This window comes from Xiphophorus hellerii, chromosome 11 (assembly GCF_003331165.1).
Source record: "Xiphophorus hellerii strain 12219 chromosome 11, Xiphophorus_hellerii-4.1, whole genome shotgun sequence".
In the NCBI taxonomy this organism is placed as follows: Eukaryota; Metazoa; Chordata; class Actinopteri; order Cyprinodontiformes; family Poeciliidae; genus Xiphophorus; species Xiphophorus hellerii.
The window spans coordinates 18,380,913-18,402,583 of NC_045682.1; the positions used below are offsets into that span (position 1 = coordinate 18,380,913).

At 38.5% G+C, this 21,671-nt stretch overlaps 1 protein-coding gene across 1 annotated transcript; it reads right to left on the reverse strand.

Moving 5' to 3' along the window:
* Nucleotides 1-753: 753 nt before the first annotated feature.
* gusb (glucuronidase, beta) lies at nt 754-13,958 on the reverse strand. The gene is made up of 13 exons (XM_032576826.1): nt 13,690-13,958; nt 11,868-12,053; nt 11,577-11,758; nt 11,290-11,432; nt 10,018-10,205; nt 9,496-9,648; nt 8,219-8,397; nt 6,899-7,045; nt 5,793-5,877; nt 4,509-4,685; nt 3,942-4,077; nt 2,957-3,186; nt 754-2,736 (listed from the first exon to the last, which is right to left on the reverse strand). Exons 1-12 carry the CDS (start codon nt 13,879-13,881, stop codon nt 3,035-3,037), a joined length of 1,920 nt encoding a protein of 639 aa, XP_032432717.1. The 5' UTR covers nt 13,882-13,958; the 3' UTR covers nt 754-2,736; nt 2,957-3,034.
* Nucleotides 13,959-21,671: the final 7,713 nt, after the last annotated feature.

Below are 21,671 nucleotides of genomic sequence, written 5' to 3' on the forward strand. Positions count from 1 at the left end.
GGAACATATGGAACATTTCAAATGTTTTGAAACTTTTACCATGTTGCTGGTTGATCAACATTATTCTACCTTAATTTTCATTCACTTATTTAGAAATGTTAGTCAACTCTAATATGTACATCCATCTTTCACCACTAAAAAAATAAAACTGGGAGAGAAACCTGCTAAATTTGGCCGTGCCTTGTAAGAAGGTTGAGCCTCGAGTTTGTCATTTCTTTGGAAAAATCTTCATTTTCAAAAAGTATATATCTTTAAGATTGATGATACTGTTTTAACCAGGTTCCTACTTGTTGACATGACTGTATTCCAACTTGAGATTTTGTTCATTTCTTCTATTTTTAATTCAACTTTGGAAACATTTAACATTCGTTTCAGGGTGTTATTGGGTTTGTGAAAGAAACAAATGTTTCCCGTTATTTGATGCAATGTAGCAAAACTTCAGCTGTGTGAAACATCACTGTGGACTTAGGAAAAAAAAATGTTACATGGAATGATTTGGAAATAGTTTCATAAGCAAAACGTACGAGTTTAAACGGCTGCTGTCAAAGTTAGAAAGGAATAATATTTGCTCTGCATTGGTGGAACTTTTAACACAAAGGTCAGAGATCAGATGAGGGTAGATACACTGATAATGACCGTGATCACGCCACTATCAACAGTCACGTCACTCTTGTTAAGCATCATGCAAACATTTAGCCAGACTTCAGCATTTTAGCTGTAGAAGAAAACAAAGGACAGAACCTGAGAGATAAATGTAGTGTCATTATATCGTCTTTATTGCAGTGATTCAGATATAAACTTCTTTCCCCTCAATTTGTTGAAAAACATCACATTCAGATTTTCCCTTAGATAGTAACATGACATTGGTTGTATAAAGTCAGACTGGCATATTCCAACAGAAATCATGTCCCACCTTTTATCATCGTTACACATCAGAATACCTAAAAAGGAACCAATAATTCATTTGTCCAGCAATAAAACCGATTAGAAAAATATTGATGGAAATGATCTGATAGTTTATTCCCTGAATACAGACAGATGAAAAATAAGCAAAGCTACAGTCAGATCATGAAACTGACCTATGGTTGATGTAGGAAAAAAAAAAAACTACAAAAAAAACCCCCACAACTGAATCTCAATTTGAAGAAGGTTTTAGTACAAATGGAATGGGAACAACAACAAAGCCGAAGACATTTTTCTTAGATCCTTAAAAAAAACAAATTGAAGTGTAACTAATAAGAGCAATTTAGACCCATTGAATCTAGTCTGCATGATTCAGAGTAACATGTCTAAACTCAGCCTTGATTTGCTTAGGCAACTGTGACTTGTGCTTCTCCAAATACGTTGCTACTTCACAACATTTTCTTAGATTTGCAAAGCAAACACGGTTTGAGTCATGTGACAATACTGTGAAGAACTCTAGACCAAATACGCCAGGTATTTTCCCGTTCATTTCATTTCAGATTAAGTTCTTGATCCCGTCCATCCTATGTATAAGTTTTTGTTCTAGTTTACATGAGCTAAAATGACCTGCAAAATGTAATATTAGTGAACACACTCTTTTCAGAAGCTCATTAGAAGAAACGCTTAACAGGCGCTTAAATGCTCTTGGAGCGGCAGCTTCTGCTGGATTTAAATGTGAATTTTCCAAGGAGTTTTGTCAAACTTTTGTTCTGGTTTACTCAACCTTCAGAAAACAAAATCCTTCCAAGTTTACAGGAGGGAATACCAATCCCTCTCTAAAGCTGAAAAAAGTGAAAGTGCTGCAATTATTGTATTTTATTCAGACCCAGTTAATTAAGCCAAAATAGAAAAAAAATAAAATAAAAATCCCTTTTCAAAAATCTATACACTGAGGGGAGTAAATACTGGCCAGCATTATCATTGAGGACCAGATTGCCTTCAGTGAACTTCTGGGTCTAAATGTCAGTCATTTGCATCAGAGTAGTGGAGAGCCAGTTGTTGTTTCTTTATGCTGAAGACGGTTTAATGGTCCCATCTGTTTTACACACACGTAAGGTTTGATCTTAGCGCTACAAAGCTAAAATTATCTCCAGCTGATATTTGATAGACAGCTCAACAACTCTGGCAACAATAAATTAATTGTACAGCCCCAATTACATATAGAAAATGCTTTATTTCTGTTTTATACAAAGTCTCAACTTTTACCCAATAATGTACAAAGCACTGAAATTTGAGAGAAATCTTATATCAGCACTGATGACTCAGACTGGGGTAAATCTGGACCAACGCCATGACTACTTCCTTCTGTAATTGAGCCACCTCTGTTCTATATAAAAATCCTGCGTCGCTTGCATATTACAAAACCCAAGCCGTGACTGCAAGCGTGAAGCTGTCGATTAAGTTTTTTAATACAGCACCAAATTGCAACAAATTTACATGAATATAATCAGGATAATATTGCATCACATTTACATGGTGCAATATTTGCATATTGCGTCATGTAAATGTCATTACATGGTGCAATATTTTATATGTAATAAAATGTTGCATCAAGTCACAGACTTTCATTTTTTCTGGATATGTGTGAAAACACAGCGTTACTGGCTGAGCATGTTGGAGGATCTGTCCAGTGTCTTCAATGTCTTTGGACGTAAACATGAAGGCAGCTTTGCCTGTTCTACTCTCCTCTGAAAATGTTCTAATCAAATCTTATTTAAAGCACATTTTAAGGCTTTCCTATGTTTTTGTGATTACTGTCACTGTTTATTTTTCTCCCTCATAATTCCTGCCTGCAAGTCAGTCTAGTGCCAGCAGCTAATAAGGGGAACTGAAAACTGTCTTATTGTCGTATCTGGCATTTCTTTGTTTCTGTTCTTGTTTTGTTTTCTTTAAAGAAAACTCAATAAAGATATTCAGAAATACAACAGTTTATATAATCACAGACATGCTGGTGAAAAAAAACACAAAAAGGATGGTTTAATTAGAAGCAGACCTTGATGTCATTTTGATTAGACATAATTTTCCATACAGCTCCAGTTGTCCTGAGGGGCTAAACGCTTGCGTTGGTCACTCACAGTGGGCAGGGATACTTAGTCCAGAGGGGCAGGGCGCCAGTTTCATTTGCCAGTCTCCAGTATCTCTCCTTGAGGATGAATGCAGCAGCTTTGGGTTGCCTTTGCCGAGTAAAGACCCCCTTTTTGTTCCCCACCACACGCGTGATCCCTGCAAACACAAAGGTCAGAAATATTGGACAAGACTTTAATAAAAATATTAGCATTCGTGTGTATGAAGCAAATAGCATGCATAAAAACTTCAACTATAGCCTCTGTATCAAGGCTACAAGCCCAGATCCTCATTTGTAGAAATGTATCTTTAAAATGACAAAAATAAAAAAATTGGAGATGCACCTTGAACTCATCTGAACAAAATTCTTCAGATGACCCTCCAACTACAACGTAATCTTAACAGTAACGCTCTTCAGTGTGGATGTTATTGAGTGGAGACTCCAGGTTAGCTACTTTCAGTATTGGTAAAATCCAAGGAAGAACCAAAAATTGAAACGGTTGTCTACGTCATAACGAGACGCGTCTGCACTTCAATCAAGCAGACAAAAAGAAGGCTGGACAGAAAAAACGCTCTGAACTGCCAACACTCATCCATCCAAGAACAGGATGGATTTAGAAATGTTGGCACCCGTTGGAGACTAAACTAAAGTACAAACAAACCTTGTTTTACAGCAGCTGCTCTTGCACAATGTTCCCTTTGCTCCCAATATAAATAATGGCCACACATGGCAGACAGGCAAGGAGAAAAAGTTTTAAAAGCCATTATATTTTGCTAAAATCTAATTAAAAATCAGTATTGGCAAGTAAAAATTTTACGAAAAACAAAGTGGCCTCAAATAATTCTGGCTGGGGCTTTTCTGATCAACAGGATATGAACAATGCCGAGAGAGAAAGCGAGCAGCTCTGGTTCACCTTGTGTAGTCATGAAGTCAGCGAAGTTCCAGATGAGCTCGCCAATGACGTACTTCTTCCTTTTCTGGTCGAACACACTGTGGTACTGCTGCAGGACCACTTTCTGATACTCCTCAGTGAACATCACCGGGGGATCCTGAACAGAAATATGACCGCATGACTCAAATATCATCATACTATGGTGATGAAAAAGGCCAAATCCTTAGCAGACCTCTCAAAAATACGAAAGATTACATATTTAATGGGTAGGAATGGCATAATACAGTTGGGCTTTTAATTATGTGCTTACGCTTGTTTTTCAGATCAAATTAGTTGTGCCTAATTTAAAATAAAAAAAACCAAAGTAAAGTCTGGAAAAAGTTTCTAATCCGCAGGATCCAACTTGTACTGGGTCAAATATGTTTAAATGTGTTGGTTTTCAAGCATCGAAGCCTTTAAGAATTCCACATTATTTTTAATAGGGTTGCAGTAAAAAAACAAACAAAAAAAAGGACTAAAAGTGTTAAAATGCATAAATAAAAAGGTCAGAAAAGATGCCATTAATGCCCTGTGGGTGTAGCTCCTCACATTATGAAGCCCTGGCACGACATCAGCTCCATACTCGCTCTGGATGATGGGCTTCTTGTACTTTCCGTACCAGTCCTCAAACTGAGTGTTGAGCTGGACAGGGATGACCTCCAAGTGGCCGGGGTCGTGGTACCAGGAGAAGTAGCTGTTCACACAGATGACGTCCACAAAGGGAGCCTAGAGGCGGAGCAAATTAATGTTTAATAAAATAAATACAAAAATAAAATAACCTCACACACAGTCAGGATTCTTAAATTAAAAGTATATATTTTTCTACGTACTTCCATAGAATTCAATCATTGATTGTTCTGGAATAACAGCACTAAGGGTTGGTTGATCCTAAGGAGGTTGATCTAACTAATCTAATGTCACAATTATAAACTTTGCTGGATGATAAATTGTCCCACAAATTATTGAGATGAACGATAATCAAATGCAAACATATTTATACTTGAAATAAGATGAAACTAACTTGCAAGTAACGTTTCAGCAAGGTATCCAAGCTTTTTTTAAATCAATATTTGACATAAAAAGTTTTTAAAAAGCATTAGTGCCACTGGCAGATTATTTCTAAGTATGGGCTAAGTAAAATAATCTGCCAGTGAAAGTAGGACTTCTTCCATTAATTTTATAGCTGCAATATACAACTTTTATAAGGAGGAGGGTCTTAGTGCTGTCAATCCCCAACCCCTTTGCTAAGCTGAGCTACAACTGGTCCACCACAGCATAGCCTGTCAAGAATGCTAATGCTAATTAGCATAGCCACAGATTATGGCAGGAAACCTCTTCCTGTAATGGAGAGTTGGATTTCCATCATTAGCACTTTGCGCAGCGTACAGGAGGTTGATTTACGGCGCCAAGACGTTCCTCTGGTTGGTTGTTTTAAACTGGGAGTGGTGCAATTTTTCAGACTGCCATAGTAGCACTGGGAAAAGGTGGAGGAGCTCAATTTTTCACAGATTTTTTGTCTCTACTATATTGTCAAAACATTGTGACAGCTTTAATAAATATGGAAAAACACTTTGTAAGAGTTACATACTGAAGCTTTAAGGAATTATTGACTTTAAACAAGCTCCTATATATTGCTGAAAAGTTACTTTTAAGTTCATTTTGTCTTATTTCAAGTGCACTCAGATATTTGCATGAGAAACTAGACCAAAAATACTTGGTAAGGTTTTGTCTTTTTGCATTGAAAGTTGCCAGACTTCACATAAACAAAGTGTATTAACTTTTTTTTTTTTTTTTTTTTTAATACTGTCAGCAGTGAGATGAAGACGGACTCACTCCTTTGTCCCGTGAGAAGTTACTGTCTGTGATGTAGGTTACGGGACGGGTAGGGTCCAGAACTTTGGTGTGCATTATCAGCGTCCTGCAGGGGGAAAAAAAAACAAACTGGAGTGAGCCATTTTGCAAGCGAGTCGTCAGGGGATTGAGCCACATCGCAGATGGATGATTACATCATCACACTGAGGGACAGAAATCTGCTGAAGTCAGCTTTAAACTTTATAGTAATCATGCATGCCTGTGCCAGTAGAAGCGTGAGACGATTTTGTTCCTCCTACATCACAGTTCGTCTGATGGAGGCAGTGATTGGATGGGTGGGTCTCCGCGGTCTCAGGTGAGCCCTGAGCTCCAGCTGTTTGCGGCGGCTTCGTAACCAGCCTGACAGGATTCCCCACATTACAGCTCAAGGGCAAACCGACAGTTCTCCACTAGTCGAGGCCAAACTAATACACCTTAATTTTCTGCTTAATTTTTCCCGCATTTCATACTTCTTGACAAACTCAGGGACTTCTCTCTATGTTCATCAAGTAGTGTTAGAAAACGTGGCATCAGTAAATGTTTCAATCATTTTTCCCCATCAACTCCTTTTCTGGTTTACACCTTCCAGTCAAGTTTCTTTAACTGATGCACTTAGCACCTCCACAAGGAGCTATGAAGTAGTGCAACCAAAAAGGAAATCCGTTAAGGCAAAATTCAAACAACTCTTATATTAAAAAATATATATATACAGATGAAGCAATATTTACATTTTTATTTATAGCAGCAGTAAATATTCTCTACAAACCAAAGACCCACTGTTGCCCTCGCTTCCCCATCTGCCCTTTGGAATACATTTTGCCCTCTTTTAGTGCATTTTTAATGATATATTATTTGCAACTCACAGTTAATCAAATGTGTATGGCCATGAACATATATTTTGTAGTTATTGTCAATGGGGCAAGTTTATACAATACGCTTTTCTTCTTCCTGCTTCATTTTCACATGTGTAGAGTAAGCGCTAAGAGAATAAATTAATTCTGAATTAATTTGAAACTTGTAAAAATTGAGTGAATAAAGTAAAGTAAAAGTTCAGAGTAAAACAAAACCATAACGCCACAATAACTTACTTGAAGTAGTTCTCAGCAGGGGGCATCTCTGCAGCGGGCTCATTGGCTACAGACCACATGACCACGGAGGGATGGTTCTTGTCCCGCCGTACCAGCTCATCCATAACAGCGAGGTGGTGGGTCAGGGAGGCGTTTCCAAAACTGCGACTGTGGTGGAAAAAGCATAGGAGCAACATTTGAGGGATCACAAATGTGCGGAAAACTATCAAAAGTCCACTAAGGTCAGGGAGAAAAAAATAAAAATAAAAAATTGCATTTATGGTGTTTCCATAAAATAAGGTCACTTTTCTATGTGGTCACAAGAAAACCTTTGCTAAAGTGTGCAATTCAACGTTTTCCTCTCCTTTTGTACACCAAAAAGACAAAAAATAAAAATAAAAACCCTGAATGTCAGATTAAACACATTTTGTAATGATAAAGAAACATGACAGAGATCTGGTTGATATACTCACAATAGAAGAAATAAATCATGATCATTTTTAAGCAGACATTTCTACAGACGTCAAAGTTTGTCATTTTAGCTAGCTGGGGCAGTTGAAATTAAAATCAGAAGCAGCACAAAATCTGTGGACAATAAGAAGTATTTTCTATAGAATTATGTCAGCTGTTCATTTTGTTTTCTTCCCAACAAAGGACAGTGGAGGCGACATTCTATAGTTTTAATACTAACTGCACTTCCTGCTACTGTACAGCCATCTTAAAATGTAAACATAACCATTTTTGTTTGAAAAACAAAACACTAGAACCTCATTTTTCTGTGCCACAACTTTCACGACAACAGGGTGAAATGTGACCTTTAAACTGGGACTGGACGATACGGCTGAAAAACATGACGATACAACCGTTTCATATCAGTCAATATCAATAATTGATTCGTTTTTTGTATCAAAAATCTGAAATGCTGCCAAACTGGTGGTGAAACCTTTTCTCTTTTCCAGTTTTTTGTTTTTAAGCAACCAAAAAGTGAGTGAGTTGGTTGATGCCACTAACCTAGCTTAGCTAGCCGTGAAAGGTTGAGCGCCCAAAGCCTTTCCTCTGCCTACATCCCCCAGAATGCCATGTGGCTCTGGATCAGAGTTCAATGAAATTATTGAAAATTCTATCAGACATCTACGCATGTTGATCACGTGTCTATATATCGTTATTTATTGCCAAGTCCTACTTTAAACCCAACATAAATACCTGCTCACATCATTGTGTAACTCCATTAGAAAGGTGGACCCTCCATTTGAAGACATAAGTCCCACACATTGAACCAACCAACTAAAAACTAACTAGCTGGTTTTTGATTGGATGAAACAACATCCTGTCAGATCTTACATGTCTTTAATGCCGACCCCTGGGCTCTCATCGATCACCACAATGCCATGGCGGTCACACATCTGCAGAATCTCCTCGGCGTAGGGGTAGTGGCTGGTGCGGAACGAGTTGGCCCCCAACCACTTCATCAGGTTAAAGTCCTTGACGATTAGGGGCCAGTCCAAACCTTTCCCTCGGATCTACAACACAAGGCAGGACCGGCTCAAAATGATTTGATCTGACATTCCCAGTCCATGAAAATGTAGCAAGGTATACATTTGATGTTCTGTAATGTTACAACTAGGGGTTGAACGACTACATATTTTTTAAGGTCGACTACATCATGATAATAGTCGAGTCAATGTCGACTAGTCGCGGTGACGTCATAGTGACGTAAGCGCAAAAACCCTTCACAACTACTTGGAGGCTTTATTAGCTATTTTCACTGCAAATATTGCAGATAATAAAAATAAACTTATTTTTCTTGTGTCTTGTGACGTATACTGTGCTGTCAGATCAGCACAGGCTGTCACCAGCGGCAATCACATGACTGCGACTAGTCGACATGAAATGTAAAAACTCGCGAGACGTCCTAGAGTCGACTAGTCGACTAATTGGTTCAACCCCTAGTTACAACCACAACTTTCTGAACAGAGCTCCAAGACAACGGTTCTCAACCCCGGTCCTCAGTGCTCACCGTCCTCACCCAGTTCAATAAACAGATCTATAGAACCTGATGGCATGCTTAGGAGATAATGCAATCATTAAAATCAGATGTGCTGCAGCAGAGAAACGGCTACGACATGAAAGACAGAGGAAATAGGTCGAGTACTATGGGTCTATGAGCTGTTCAGAGTTTGGACAGCGGTGTCATTTTTATTTTGGGCCACATCAAGATCATTAATGTTCTCCAAAGGCCTCAGTTTTCTCGGAATTTGATTTGTACTCCTTAAGATTAAGCAGATATAAAATCTCGGTTGTGATAAAAAGTAATTTGGTCCTATAAAAATAAACTGATCTGACTGATCAATATTTAAGCCCAACTGTTTTCTTAAAGCTCCTGTGAGGTCTAGATGGCCACAGAAATGGATATGGCGGGCCGGATTTGGCCCACAGGCCTTGAATTTGACACTGTCGTTTGCCTTCTAAAATAAAGTTATGAGCCATATTCTGTTGGTCTGTCACATACAAAACGAGTTCTTCTACCAAATATGAAAGTTCAAGGCAATGCATTTAAACTCAACACCAACTGAGAGAATAAGTCCTCAGTCAGTATTTAGCTTCTCTCTGGTACTTACGTCAGCATCTTCATGCTTATTGACTCCATGGAAATAGAACGGCTTGTTGTTGATGAAGAATTGGGTGCTGCTGACGTTAACTGTGCGGATGCCAACTGGTAGAGTATAAACATCCTCATACGTTGAGCTCTCATCAGTAGCCTTCAGGCGAACCTGGACAGGAAAGTGATCCAGAGATGGCTGCCATTATCTCATCAAATATAATCTGTAGATTTTATTTTATGAAAATCTTTCATTTTAATTCCTAAAAAGGAGCAGAGTGCTCCACAGCACTTCCTTGACTTACATTTTGACCTTATTGACCAAAACTGGCTTTAAAATAACCCCAAAACACGTAGTCTCGATCATTTCAGAAGGAAACACTGGAAAATGCATCAACTCAGATGCCCTTCACGGCAATAACGGATTTTAAAAAAGAGATTCTTTACTAATCCGCTTACTTTCCAAGTTTCACTTCCCTGGTGGCATCCCTCATGTGATCCACATCGGAAAGTAAATAATTTAGATTGAAGCATGACTCACCTCTAACGAGTAAAGATAACCCGGGTTTTGGTGCATCAAGTACGGCCACCACAGGTTGACATTTGGCACTTTGAGCACTCCAGAAGCCTCATTGGAGGAAACAACGCAGTGGCCTCCTTTGTCAATTAAAGTCACCTTCATAGCAGCGGAGGTTGTTCCTTTGACTGACACACCATATCTGACCAACCCTGGAATCCAGAGGAAACACCACAAAGATAACGTCATAAACTTGTTGCTTTTATTACAGCTCTCTGTCATTTGATGTTGATAATATCCACAGCATCACACGTGAAGTCGACTCAGTTCAATTGGGGACCAAAATTGCGATATTTGCTACATTTTCAGCTGCTGCAGTTTGTTTTCACACTGCACTGCGTCAAAAGAACCTCAACTGTGAAAAACCAGCTCCACCCCGCCCTCACCTGTGGTGGCGCTGCACCAAGAACCACCAAGGAAACCACATGAAAATCTCTGAAGACGACACTGAGCGCAACTTCCTTCTTTAGAAAGTGTAAAACAAAGATGAAGTAGCAAGATTTTAGTGGTTGCACACTGCAAAAACAAAATCTTACCAGGTATTTTTGTTATAGTTTCTAGGGCAAATATCTTGAACTTGAAGACAAAACTAGCTTACACACGTTTACCAAGATACAGGAGCTTGTTTTAAGTCATTAACTGCTTGATATTGATAAAAAAAGAACTAGTTCTGCTAACAGACGTTTTTTTACTTCCAAAATGGGAAAAATGTCTCATTTTAAGTGAAAAACTTTACCAGTGTAACTAGTACTTTTAAAATTATTGTTAAGGATTTTTTTACTTAAGCGTCTACTACTTAATCTTGCTGAATAGTTACATGTAAGTTAGTTTTGTCTCATTTCAAGTGTATTAATATACTTGCACTAAAAACTAGACCATAAAAACTTGGTAAGATTTTGTGTTTTTTGCAGTGTAAAAATCCTGGTCTTTTTGTCTTTGGTAAGAGACCATTTTTATGTTTGTTTTGTTTGCATTTACCCAGGAAACCTTGCGCTGTAGTTCGCTTCCTGGTTTTGGAGTGGTCACTGGTCTGAATGGTATTCAAATATGCATTCAAACCGCACCAGAGTTCACTTCAACCAAACCAAGATCTAGATTTTAAAGGAGGCCAGAGTTTGTGCATTTCTATCTCCCCAAATAAACCAGACTTTCTAGGTAAACCAACTCGACTTTTATTAAAGTGGACTAAAAAAGGATGGTGTGAGTGAATCCCAAGACTCTCGACCCGCAGCTTACCTGTGTTGTCCAAGAAATCTGTAACAACGGTGATGTCATCCACATAGGCTTTAGGAGTGGTATACAACAGAACAGGACGATGTATTCCGGCATAGTTGAAGAAATCAAAATTGTAGTTCTGAACAAAGAACCCAGCAGGATACCTGTGGATCAAAGAGTCTTATTAGCAAAACCATTCAAGGTGATTCATAAGAGAAACCGAAGTTTGGCGTTAACCAAGGATTTGAATGTGAAAGATCACTGCAGAGATGAGAGGCTAACAACAGAGGAGAGACAGAGGAGTTTACCTCGTACGGTCAGTCATGTACTGGATGGTGCCTGGCGGTAGTGTGTGCAGATTCAGAGTGTTGTTCACAGCGATGGTGATCCTGCAGGGCATGGTTGGGTCTTTACGGAGTAAGGTGCCTATTTCTGCCTCAAACGGCAGATGGCCGCCTTCGTGTTCAGTCACCTTCACACCATTCACCCACTGGTGGATATATAGAAGCTAGTTAAAAACTAATCTAAAAACTTCCAATGCAAATTCATTGCCCCTGTTTTTCTAAGTCCCTGGCTCTTTGTTGCTGAGAAAGACTCACCACTACGGAGTAATAGTGAGCGCTCCCCACTCTGAGGACCACTCGCAGGCCGTCATCAGTGATCCAGCGGGTGGGCACTGTCACCTCGCGCTCATACCACACCCAGCCAATGAAATCTCTCAGTGTGGGGTCTTGAGTGATGTCATTGTAGCTGGCAGGAACCGGCATGTCGATCACAGGGCCAGTCTGGAACAACATACACGGCAAATGTTGCTTTTAGTGGATTTCTAAAAAGTACATTTGCACCGATCAAAATTAGATTCAAATAATTTTGGTGCCAATATTAAATATTTTCACCTCTAGTGCAGTGGGTGAGTCAAACTGCTTGGAATCTGTGATTCACTGGACTTTATGGAAGAAACTATAAGTCAAGAAAACCACAATCTGACAAGACCTGCATTTTTAGGGTTGTGAACTATGATCCTACCATCAGTGGTATATTTGTGTCCTTTTGAAATAATCTGATTAAGCATGTCACTGATCAGAATAGCCCTCAACACTACGCACAACTGCAACAATCCTATAAATATTGACAAAGAATATATATATATATATAAAAACAGAACAGTTTCCTGTATTTCCTAATAACCTATTTTTACTCCATGAATGCCCACCTGATTTCTCACGCTCTAACACAGGAACCATCAAAGTTTCAACTTTAAAAAGTTAAATACTTATATTGGCATTACTCTTTTGTGCACCCTTAAGCTTTAAAAGTGGAAATCAAGAGGCAGAAAACTGAAAGGTTTTTAGTAGCCTATTTGTAACTAGTGGTACCTTTTGTCGCTCCATCCCACTGACTATTCATACATTCCAAGCTTGTGGGATGTATGAATAGTGTTGCCTTAAATGCAATATTTATCCTCAAATACATTTTCAATATTGACTTGTTTGAGTGTCCCACCTTTTATTATTTATATTATTAGGAATAAAGGCTTTTTAAAAAATTATTATTTTATTGTCATTTATTTGACAGATTCCAGTTTCTTCGTGTGTATAACATCTTTTGTATAAATACCAATACAGTTCTTGTGTTCCAAAGGGTTTTGGACTTGGACCAGTTTTGTTTGCTTTACATGCTTCCCCAGACCTGCTTGTTGTATGAATATCAACTTTGAGAAATTTATAATTTTCAAAAGAGCTCTTTTTAAAAAAAAAAATACATTTTTAGGTTTTAAAGTGAAGAAAAACTTAAAATATTTGCAGAAGAGAGGATGAATGCGTTTAGTGTAGCGTTTCCCCAACCCTGGCCCTCACCCTGCACACTGACCTGCATGTTTTAGATGTTCCTTTGCTTCAACACGCCCCAGTCAGATGATTGCAGTTCAGCAAAAAGACTGTTAATAAGCCATCAATTGAATTCATGTGTGCTGAAGCAGGGAAGTGCCTAAAACAAGGCAGTGTGCATTGAGCTCTAGGATAAACAAAACCCACACTGGTTTTGTGGATTGTTAAAATTATGGGAATAAATAAATAAAATTTTTAGTGTCATTCTGTAGTGGAAAATCAATTTGACGTGAAAAATAAAATCAGGTAAAACCAGCATTTAAAAAAAATAAATCAATCAATATATATTTAAAAACTAGTTGGCTATCATTTTAAGCCGCAAAATGCAGTAGGCGCATGGAAGACAGGCGACATTTTCCAAACTAAATTTTATGGACGTGGACGCAAAAGTTGTGCAACATTTACCACAATTCGTAATAAACGCTGTGATTGGTTGGGTTAGTTTATGGTATGCAGAGTATTTCAGTATCTTACACTTATACTTGTACCTTATTACGGTCAGTTTGACTCGCTTCGCTTCTGCAAGCCCACTCACCTCAGCCAGTCGACTTTTGTACCAAGCGCTCTCGAAGCCCTGGTTCCTGTTGGGTGACCCGTCAGCCCTGAAAGCCCAAAGCCCGTTCAGCTCCTTCCGCTCTCTGGAGGAGGACTCCCGCGGAAACAGCATGCCTGTGTCCAGCGGTAGCGCCGCGTCCAGGGCGGCGAACAGCCATAAAACGCGGAGCATCCTGAGCTTCACAGGTCGCTCCACCGCTGGCAACTTCAACTTCTCAAACGGCCGTTTCCCATTTCCTTTTGTCACGTGACCTGGTCTAGAATCACGTGACTTCCCAGCCGCGTAAGTTCACGTTCCGTCAGAAATATCAACGCCGATGCGATTCAGGCAATAAAGCTGTTTAAATTGCACCAATGCAGCTTGTAATAAATAAATGATTAATTTATTTCAGTAGTTAAAAAGAAACTGTAGCTAATATTACACTGACTCAAAACACACGGTGATATATTTCTAGTGTTTATTTCCAGTTTGCTGATTATGCATATGATTATGCCAATGAAAAGCCAACAGAAGCAGTATGTTACATATTTGTTCAAAAACAAAAACTGAAAAATATAGTACAGTGCAAATATCAGCTCTCGATATTTGACTGCTTTGGCTTGAATTTAGATTAAAAAATATTTTGTTGATCCCAAAGGGCAAATAAATAATTGAATTCTCCAGCAATGAAGCATGAAGGCAGTCTGTCTGTAGCCTGTTCATTGTCTACCTACACAATTCCTTCTATAATCTTTCTTCTGTGCTCTATCTGGGTTTTCCCCCATTGAAATGGATTTCTCCAGTACAGGGGTGTCCAAACTTTTTGCAAAGAGGGCCAGATTTGATCAAGTGAAGATGCCCGGGGGCCAATAGTTTGTTCGGACATTTTTTAACTACAAAAGTTTCATGCAAATACACTCTGTTATAAAACTATTTTCATTGTCACAATTATCTTTATCTTTCAAATGACAAAAAAACCAAATATAAGCCACTCAGGCAGATGAGAACAACTCTAAAAACACAAATTCTGCTTTTCTTTCATATCTGGAGAGTCAGATAACATTGAACAAACTGTGTGAAATACCTTAAATTTACATGAGTTTAAAAATATCTTTGCCTCAAGAACATCTTAAACAGGAGTTATAAGTAATGCAAAGTTGTCTGTTATTATTAAATCTTAAAACAAGTTAATTTTGCTCTTGTCATTTAGAATATCTTTCAGAAAGTAATAGTTTGTGTCACATCTACAGGTTCATAACATCAACAGTAATAACCAAATCTTACTCAAGAGTTTAATAAAAATAAGGGCCATAAATCCAAGTGCATAAATGTTCTTTTGGCTCTTCACTGTTGATAGTGACAGACGGTTATCGTTCAAAATACTCAATTTCATGTCCTCAACTCTCCGTGCCACACTATTACGTGTGGCACGGAGACATTCGCAAATTCTTGCTTCTTCTCAGGGCAAATGTTCTCCACCATTTTCATAACACAGTCTTTGATAAAAGTATCTTCAGTAAAAGGTTTGCCATGTTTAGCTATTAACATGGCCACTTCGTAGCTTGCTTTGGTGGTATTTTCTTTTGACTCAGGCCTGCGTGAAGAATTGCTGTTGTGATGCCAGTGCAGCTTGGAGCTGCTTCACTTTTTCAGCACGGTCACTTCCTGTTAGCTTGTTGTATGCGTTAGCATGTTTAGTCTGCTAGTGTCTCTTTACGTTGAAATCCTTAAACAAGGCAACCGTCTCACAAATTAGACAAGCACAATTGCCTTGATTTTCAGTGAAGAAGTATTGTAATTCCCATCTCTCTTGAAAGCGGCGGCCCTCACTGTTAACTTGTTTTCTTTGCAGTGGCAGAAATGAGTGGAGAGGGGTTCGCTGCACGAAGGCAGACTGATAGTATTAAAGTGGTGCTGCCACCATTTGGTGAAAGGAGGAATTACAGTTTCAAGTTTTATGATTTATTTATTCTGTTTGACAGTGCAGGCGGGCCATAAATAATACATTATAAGACCGAAGCTACGGGCCGTATGAAATCTGACCGCGGGCCATGATTGGCCCCCGGGCCGGACTTTGGACATGCCTGCTCCAGTAGAATTTCAAATGGGCCAATCAGCAAACAGACAGAGAAGTTGTGAACTATGGCATCTGTCTGCCTGTAGTTTTAGCAATGGCGACAGAGGAAGTGTGAAGCCGTTCATTCCGGGTTGGTCACGTTCCCATTGCTGGTTCAGCTCTGCATTTCTCTCTTTGAAGTGGGGGATGGTTGTTTACAGTGCAGGCAATTTCCGGTAAGCTTCATAGCCTCCACCTGGCGCATTACGTACATCCTGGGCAAACGTTAGCCATTGGGTAAAGTTTAAAGCTTAAACACTGTCCACACCTCCAGCGAAACAATATTGAGAAATGTTTAAACGTTTCTCAATATCGTTTCTCATACGATATCGAGAGTTATCTTTCTCAATGGCCAAGGGCTTACCTAAGGATTGATTGTACTGGTTGTAAAAAAAAATAAAAATAAAATAAAAAAAATAAACTGAACCAACAGCAAAATAGCAATCCAAGTTATCATTGATGGTGTAAACTCCACGCATAGTTGAAGCAACCCGGATTCTGCACCTCTCTTCTCTTGCTCCAGTCTCTAGGACTTTGATTTTAAATGAAATGTAAACTTTAATTTGAAAGAAGATTTGGGACCACTGAGTAATGGTCCAGACCGCAGGTAAGAAATATCCCTGATGTTGCAGTTGGTGATATGAACTTTCATGCCTCATAGAAACATATAATACTGTATTCATGGTATTATGGCTGGGCCCTTTTTAGCACTTGAAGTTCATTCCATTTGTTTGCTAAAAATCTCATTTTACCCTTTATGGACAACGAAAGGAATGGTTTAACTTTCCTCCTTCTCTGTGCTGTACATTCATGACGCCTCCTACTCAACTTATCTGAGAATACAAGGTTTAATGGTATTTGAAATTTTGTGATATTAATCAAACATTTAAAAATATAGAATTCAAATTCAAAAATACTATATTGATCCCAAAGGGAAATTAAATGCTGTTGTAACTCATTAATTCAGATTCTTCAAAAAGTTATTGTAGATAGTGATGACTGTTTTACAGTGAATCTGAAGAAGCCTCTGACTGAAGACGCTCTGTTTTCCCAAGACAGCCTGAAGACGAGGTTGATCAGTGTTGTCCATAATTTTCTTGCTTTGATGAAGAATACTTCTTGGCATCATCATCTCCACGGTTCCACAGTCGTCCCTAGAACAGAACCAGCCTTCTTTATCAGGTTGTGGAGCCTTTTTAGGTCTGTGGCTCTGATGCTGCTGCCCCAGCAGATGATGGATGAAGAGATGATGCTCTCAACAACAGACTTATAGAAGATCTGCAGCATCTTGCTGCAAACCTTTCAGCTTCCTGAAGATGTACAGTCTGCTCTGTCCCTTCTTATAGATGGCTTCACTGTTGCATCTCCAAATGCCAAATGGTCTGTTGTCCAAATCCTTGGAGAGAAAAAAAAAATAGTTGCTATAGTTACGCATCATAACAACTTGTCAAATGTAAAAACTATTAACAAAAATCTTCCCAGCTCCCCACTAACCAAAAGCAGAGGGAATGATTTTCCAAAAACCTGATGAGTCTGAGGGACGTGGATCATCTGGGTGGGACTACTGAGCATAAAAACTGAGAAACGCAGAGGGAACAGAACTAAGCCCAAAAGAATCTAGGAAATGGTTGCCCTGTTGAATGTTGCCTAGCAACCGTTTTATTCATGCTGCTTGTAAACAATTCAGACTCGCTGTAATGCAAACTGCTACAAGAGACCTTTCCTGCCAACAACCATCACAATCTACAAGAACACTTTTGAAGAACCTGGATTAATAACATTTAATTTCCATTTGGGACCAATCCAGTATTTTTGAATTTGAATTACAAGGAAAACAACATGATGTCACAGTGTCACAGTAGTTGATCGGATTAATTATGGTGAAAATACTAGAGACCAAGATTCTTCATTGTTCACAGAAATTGAACTGGATGAGCTAGGAGAGATAATGCCACCTAGGATGGGTAAGAAGAAGAAGCAATCGCTTCAGCTTCTTCGTTTCTGGTTGGCGACACGCCACCCCGCTGATGAAGAGATTTCTGTTGAAGATGCCGAATCGTCAATCTGTTCAAGATCTGAGCCACCCACTGAAACTGTCACTGAAAAACGTCACAGTTCTGTGATGGAAACGCAATGTGATCAGGCGGACTGCTTAGAAAATGACACCAAGGAAACTGTGGTTTCTACTCCTCCATTGGTCACCGATAAGCAATCAATCTGTAATCTACAGGAGACGCTGAGCCAACAAGGGAAGCAACAAAATTCAAAGACCAAGCAGGTGAAAAAGAAACCAATACTGTGGAAAACGTTCCCTGCACCAGGCGCTTTAGTGGACCTAACATTTTTCACTGGAAACCTTGAAAATTATGACAGTTCTCTACCAGCGTCAGGTAACTGTGTGAAGAAAACATTCTGGAATCTCTTCCTGAGGCAGAACCTCAATTGGATATACATTTTTTAGATGAAGATTTTAAATGCCAAGATGTTTCAAAGTGATCAAAAGAAGAGTCGATCCCTGAAACATTGGATACACAAATTGAGATTCCTGACAGACAAACCACTGGTCAGGAAGAGATTGTACCTGATGTCTCTCACTGTCAAACACCAGAAACTGCAGGCCACAGGAATCAAACTTACAGCAACTCCCAAATCCACGTCCCTTGGCTTTATCCATGTCCAACACAACAAGAAAATTTACTGGATCGATTATCGACCTTCAGCAACATACACATCTTCTTCTTCAACATCCATGTTCATCCATTGCAGTCTTTGTATCTAATTTAAAAAATTGTCACCAATATATGAAACGAACCGTTCATTGATCATTGGATAAGACAAACCACCCGCTTTAAATTCACATTTTAGTATTGTGCTGCAGTTGCGTGTAACTTACACGAGATGGCGCCAAACACTAGCACATTTGCTACTTTATCAAATGGCGCCTCCACATCCGCTGACGCATTGAGATCAGTAATCAGAGATGAGTTGCCACCAATGAATTGAGGGTTCAAGAGTCAGTTGGATTTGTATAGACCATTGATGATTATGAAAAAAAATTGCATTCAAGACATTACTGTTGCAAATGCATCCTATAGAAGCATGCAGAAATTTCACAGAAAATGAACTTTTTATTATTTCCATTCTATTTTTCATAAGAGGTTAAGAACAATGGATGGTTTGATATGCAGTGAGAGCCAGAATTATAAATTTACACAGATGAATGTTTGAAAACCTTTATTTCTGTCAATTATGATGATTTTCCCACTTACAGCTAACAAAAACAACAAATCTTGTATAAACCTGACACTTTCTCAATAATTACAAAATAAATGTTCAGAGCTGCATACATTGTTATAATATTATACAATATTACATCAGACCAATGAAAATAACTTATTTTGAAATCAGACATGTGGGCTTAATATGTTTAATACCTGCTTAGATGTTATTTTCGAAAGGTACATTTAATTTGACAAATGAGACTCATTTGGACGCGTTTTCTAATTTATTGAATATGACTACAATTCTGATTTGTGTGGGTTAGAAAAACCCCCACAATAAATTATTAAAACTCTTGATCCCAGTTGCTTTTAAAATGTTTTTCTTGCATTATTAGCTCACCCTAGGGGAAAAAAAAATAAATTTAAAGTGCTTTAAACCTCAATATTAACATAACATGCATGATGAGAATATGCATGTCTTATGAGTGATGGAAAATATTGCTTAGAATGAAGTGAACTCCAAAAGCTATCCAATGTTTTGAAGAGGAAAACCACATACTTCAGAGAGGCTGTGTTGCCATGGCGATGGCAGTAAAAAAATTACTGACTCTAAAAATGAAATACAGCTGCATATATCAACCAAATATCTTATTAATGATTGAGAACAGCTCTATAGTGTCCTTCAGACTGAGAAAGTAATGAACTTCACATCTACTAACTTTATTATTAGTTATTTATTTCTTTTAGTGCCTGATTCCCAGATTCCCCTTCAAATAACAAAACTCTAATAGATTTCTTCCATGTTTGTAATAAAGAAACGTTCAGAGTGACAAGCTCTTCCAAACAGTCCATAATGCTGCCATCTGCCTGAAATGAATGTGAGGTTAATGGAGAGTTCAGTCCTAATTTCCTGCATTATGTCTGTCAGCCATTTTCCCACAGATTCATTAGGAATGTTTCAAAGTAAAAGTTTAACTTCTGGATCCATCTATCATGATTTGGTTCCCAACATGCGTCAGAAAGGATTTAATTCAGGCTTAGCCATTCTTGGAATAATTTCTGTACGTAAAATTGCGTTTATCTTAAATAAAGAGTCTTTAGACGATGTTTGCTGTGTTGATGCAACATAAACAAATCAGATTTTAAATGAATTCATTTCAATTCAAAGTCCTACTAAGCGTGGTCGGACCAGAAAGACGATCAAGCAACTCGTTCTGTGGCAGTATATAACAGAAACTACTGTTGCTTTAAAGTTTGAAAGATTTAGCATCACAAGAGCGGAAGAAGAAGAACAGAGAGGGATCTTTGAGTCCTCTTCTGTTCTTCTGCTAACCTGATAGGATTAAAGCCTGGACACAGAGACGGGAATGAAAACAGGCTGACTACCGGAAAACCGTTTTTGTCCTGATTTGTGTTGCATCATTATGCAGTAGAAAGACCCAGCGATGATTCATTCTCTCTTTATTCCCAGTGGCCGCCAGAATTTTTTTATGTTTCATGGTCCCATGCAGTCTAACAAATCCTCCAGGCTGACAGCACTCCTGTGCCGAGCTGGATATCCAGCGTACCTTACCTTGGAGAACAATAAAATCTGGCTTTCCCAGAGGTTTATCAGACAAGCCCAGAATCCAACAAAAGTCAGCCTACATTCCCGATCACATAGACAGGCCTACTACTACTAATACTTGTACTTAGCCCTGGTAGATGCTAAATAAATTATAAAAATGGAAGAAGCTAAACTACTAAACCTGCAGATTTAAAAGACAACAGTCTTTGAAATATTTGAAACAGATTTAGTCCCACAAATATTATCTGACCTTTTGGGGGGGAAAAAGACAGCTACAGAAAATCTGGTGTAATTCTTAAAGGGCAACTGCTTTTACTTATTTATAGGTTTTAGTATAAAGAGTATAAACGTAAGTCTGACTGCTACATTTTCTTACGTCGGATGTTATTTGTACAGTTTCCATCCTAAAATCAAGAAAACAGGTCTGAAAAAATGACTGAAACATTTCTAAGATCTGGATTTGTTTTTTATTATGCAGTTATAAAGCTTCAGTCGTTTACCATTTTTAGTCAGAGTTGTTAAGAGCCGTTGTGGACAGTCCAAAGAGTGAGCAACAGACGGTTTCCCACATGTTCAGCTTTTGTTTCCTGAAAAGTTTGACCTTAGTCTCGTCTGACCAAAGCAGGCAGTGCAAGAAGTCCTTGTGGGGTTTAGTAGAATTAAAACATTTATATTAGTGATGGTACGACAAAAAAAAAAGTTTCTTATTCACAAAACTCTGGTTGACATGAAGTCTGTGTCTAATGGTTGCTATAGAGACAACCATAGCAACCCCGTGACCCCATGGCGCTACTTTTTGTTGCAGTTCTAGATAAATGCAGATCCTCTTCCAGTTTGGAGGCCAGTGAAGAAACTGGTCTCGTCGTGTGATGTAGTAGTTTATAGAAACTCTAAGCAACTTAAAATGCTGCTTAATCTGCGCTTGACTTATAACAAATTGGTAGATGTGGTAATTTTTGTTCCGTTTTGTATTATTTTTCTACCACTGGACAAATTTATTAAAATAACAAGCTGGATTTTTCAGAATATCTTAGCGTAAAGGTAGGCTAAGATTTATTTGAACGGTTTTGCACGTCTT

Coding starts and splice junctions, on each gene's coding strand:
- gusb (XM_032576826.1), bottom strand. CDS start 13,881: ATGCTCCGCGTTTTATGGCTGTTCGCCGCCCTGGACGCGGCGCTACCG. Junction 7,046..8,218: donor GGGGTCGGCATTAAAGACAT/GTAAGATCTGAC, acceptor TTTCCACCACAG/TCGCAGTTTTGGAAACGCCT. Junction 4,686..5,792: donor ACTTCTCACGGGACAAAGGA/GTGAGTCCGTCT, acceptor CTCCGCCTCTAG/GCTCCCTTTGTGGACGTCAT.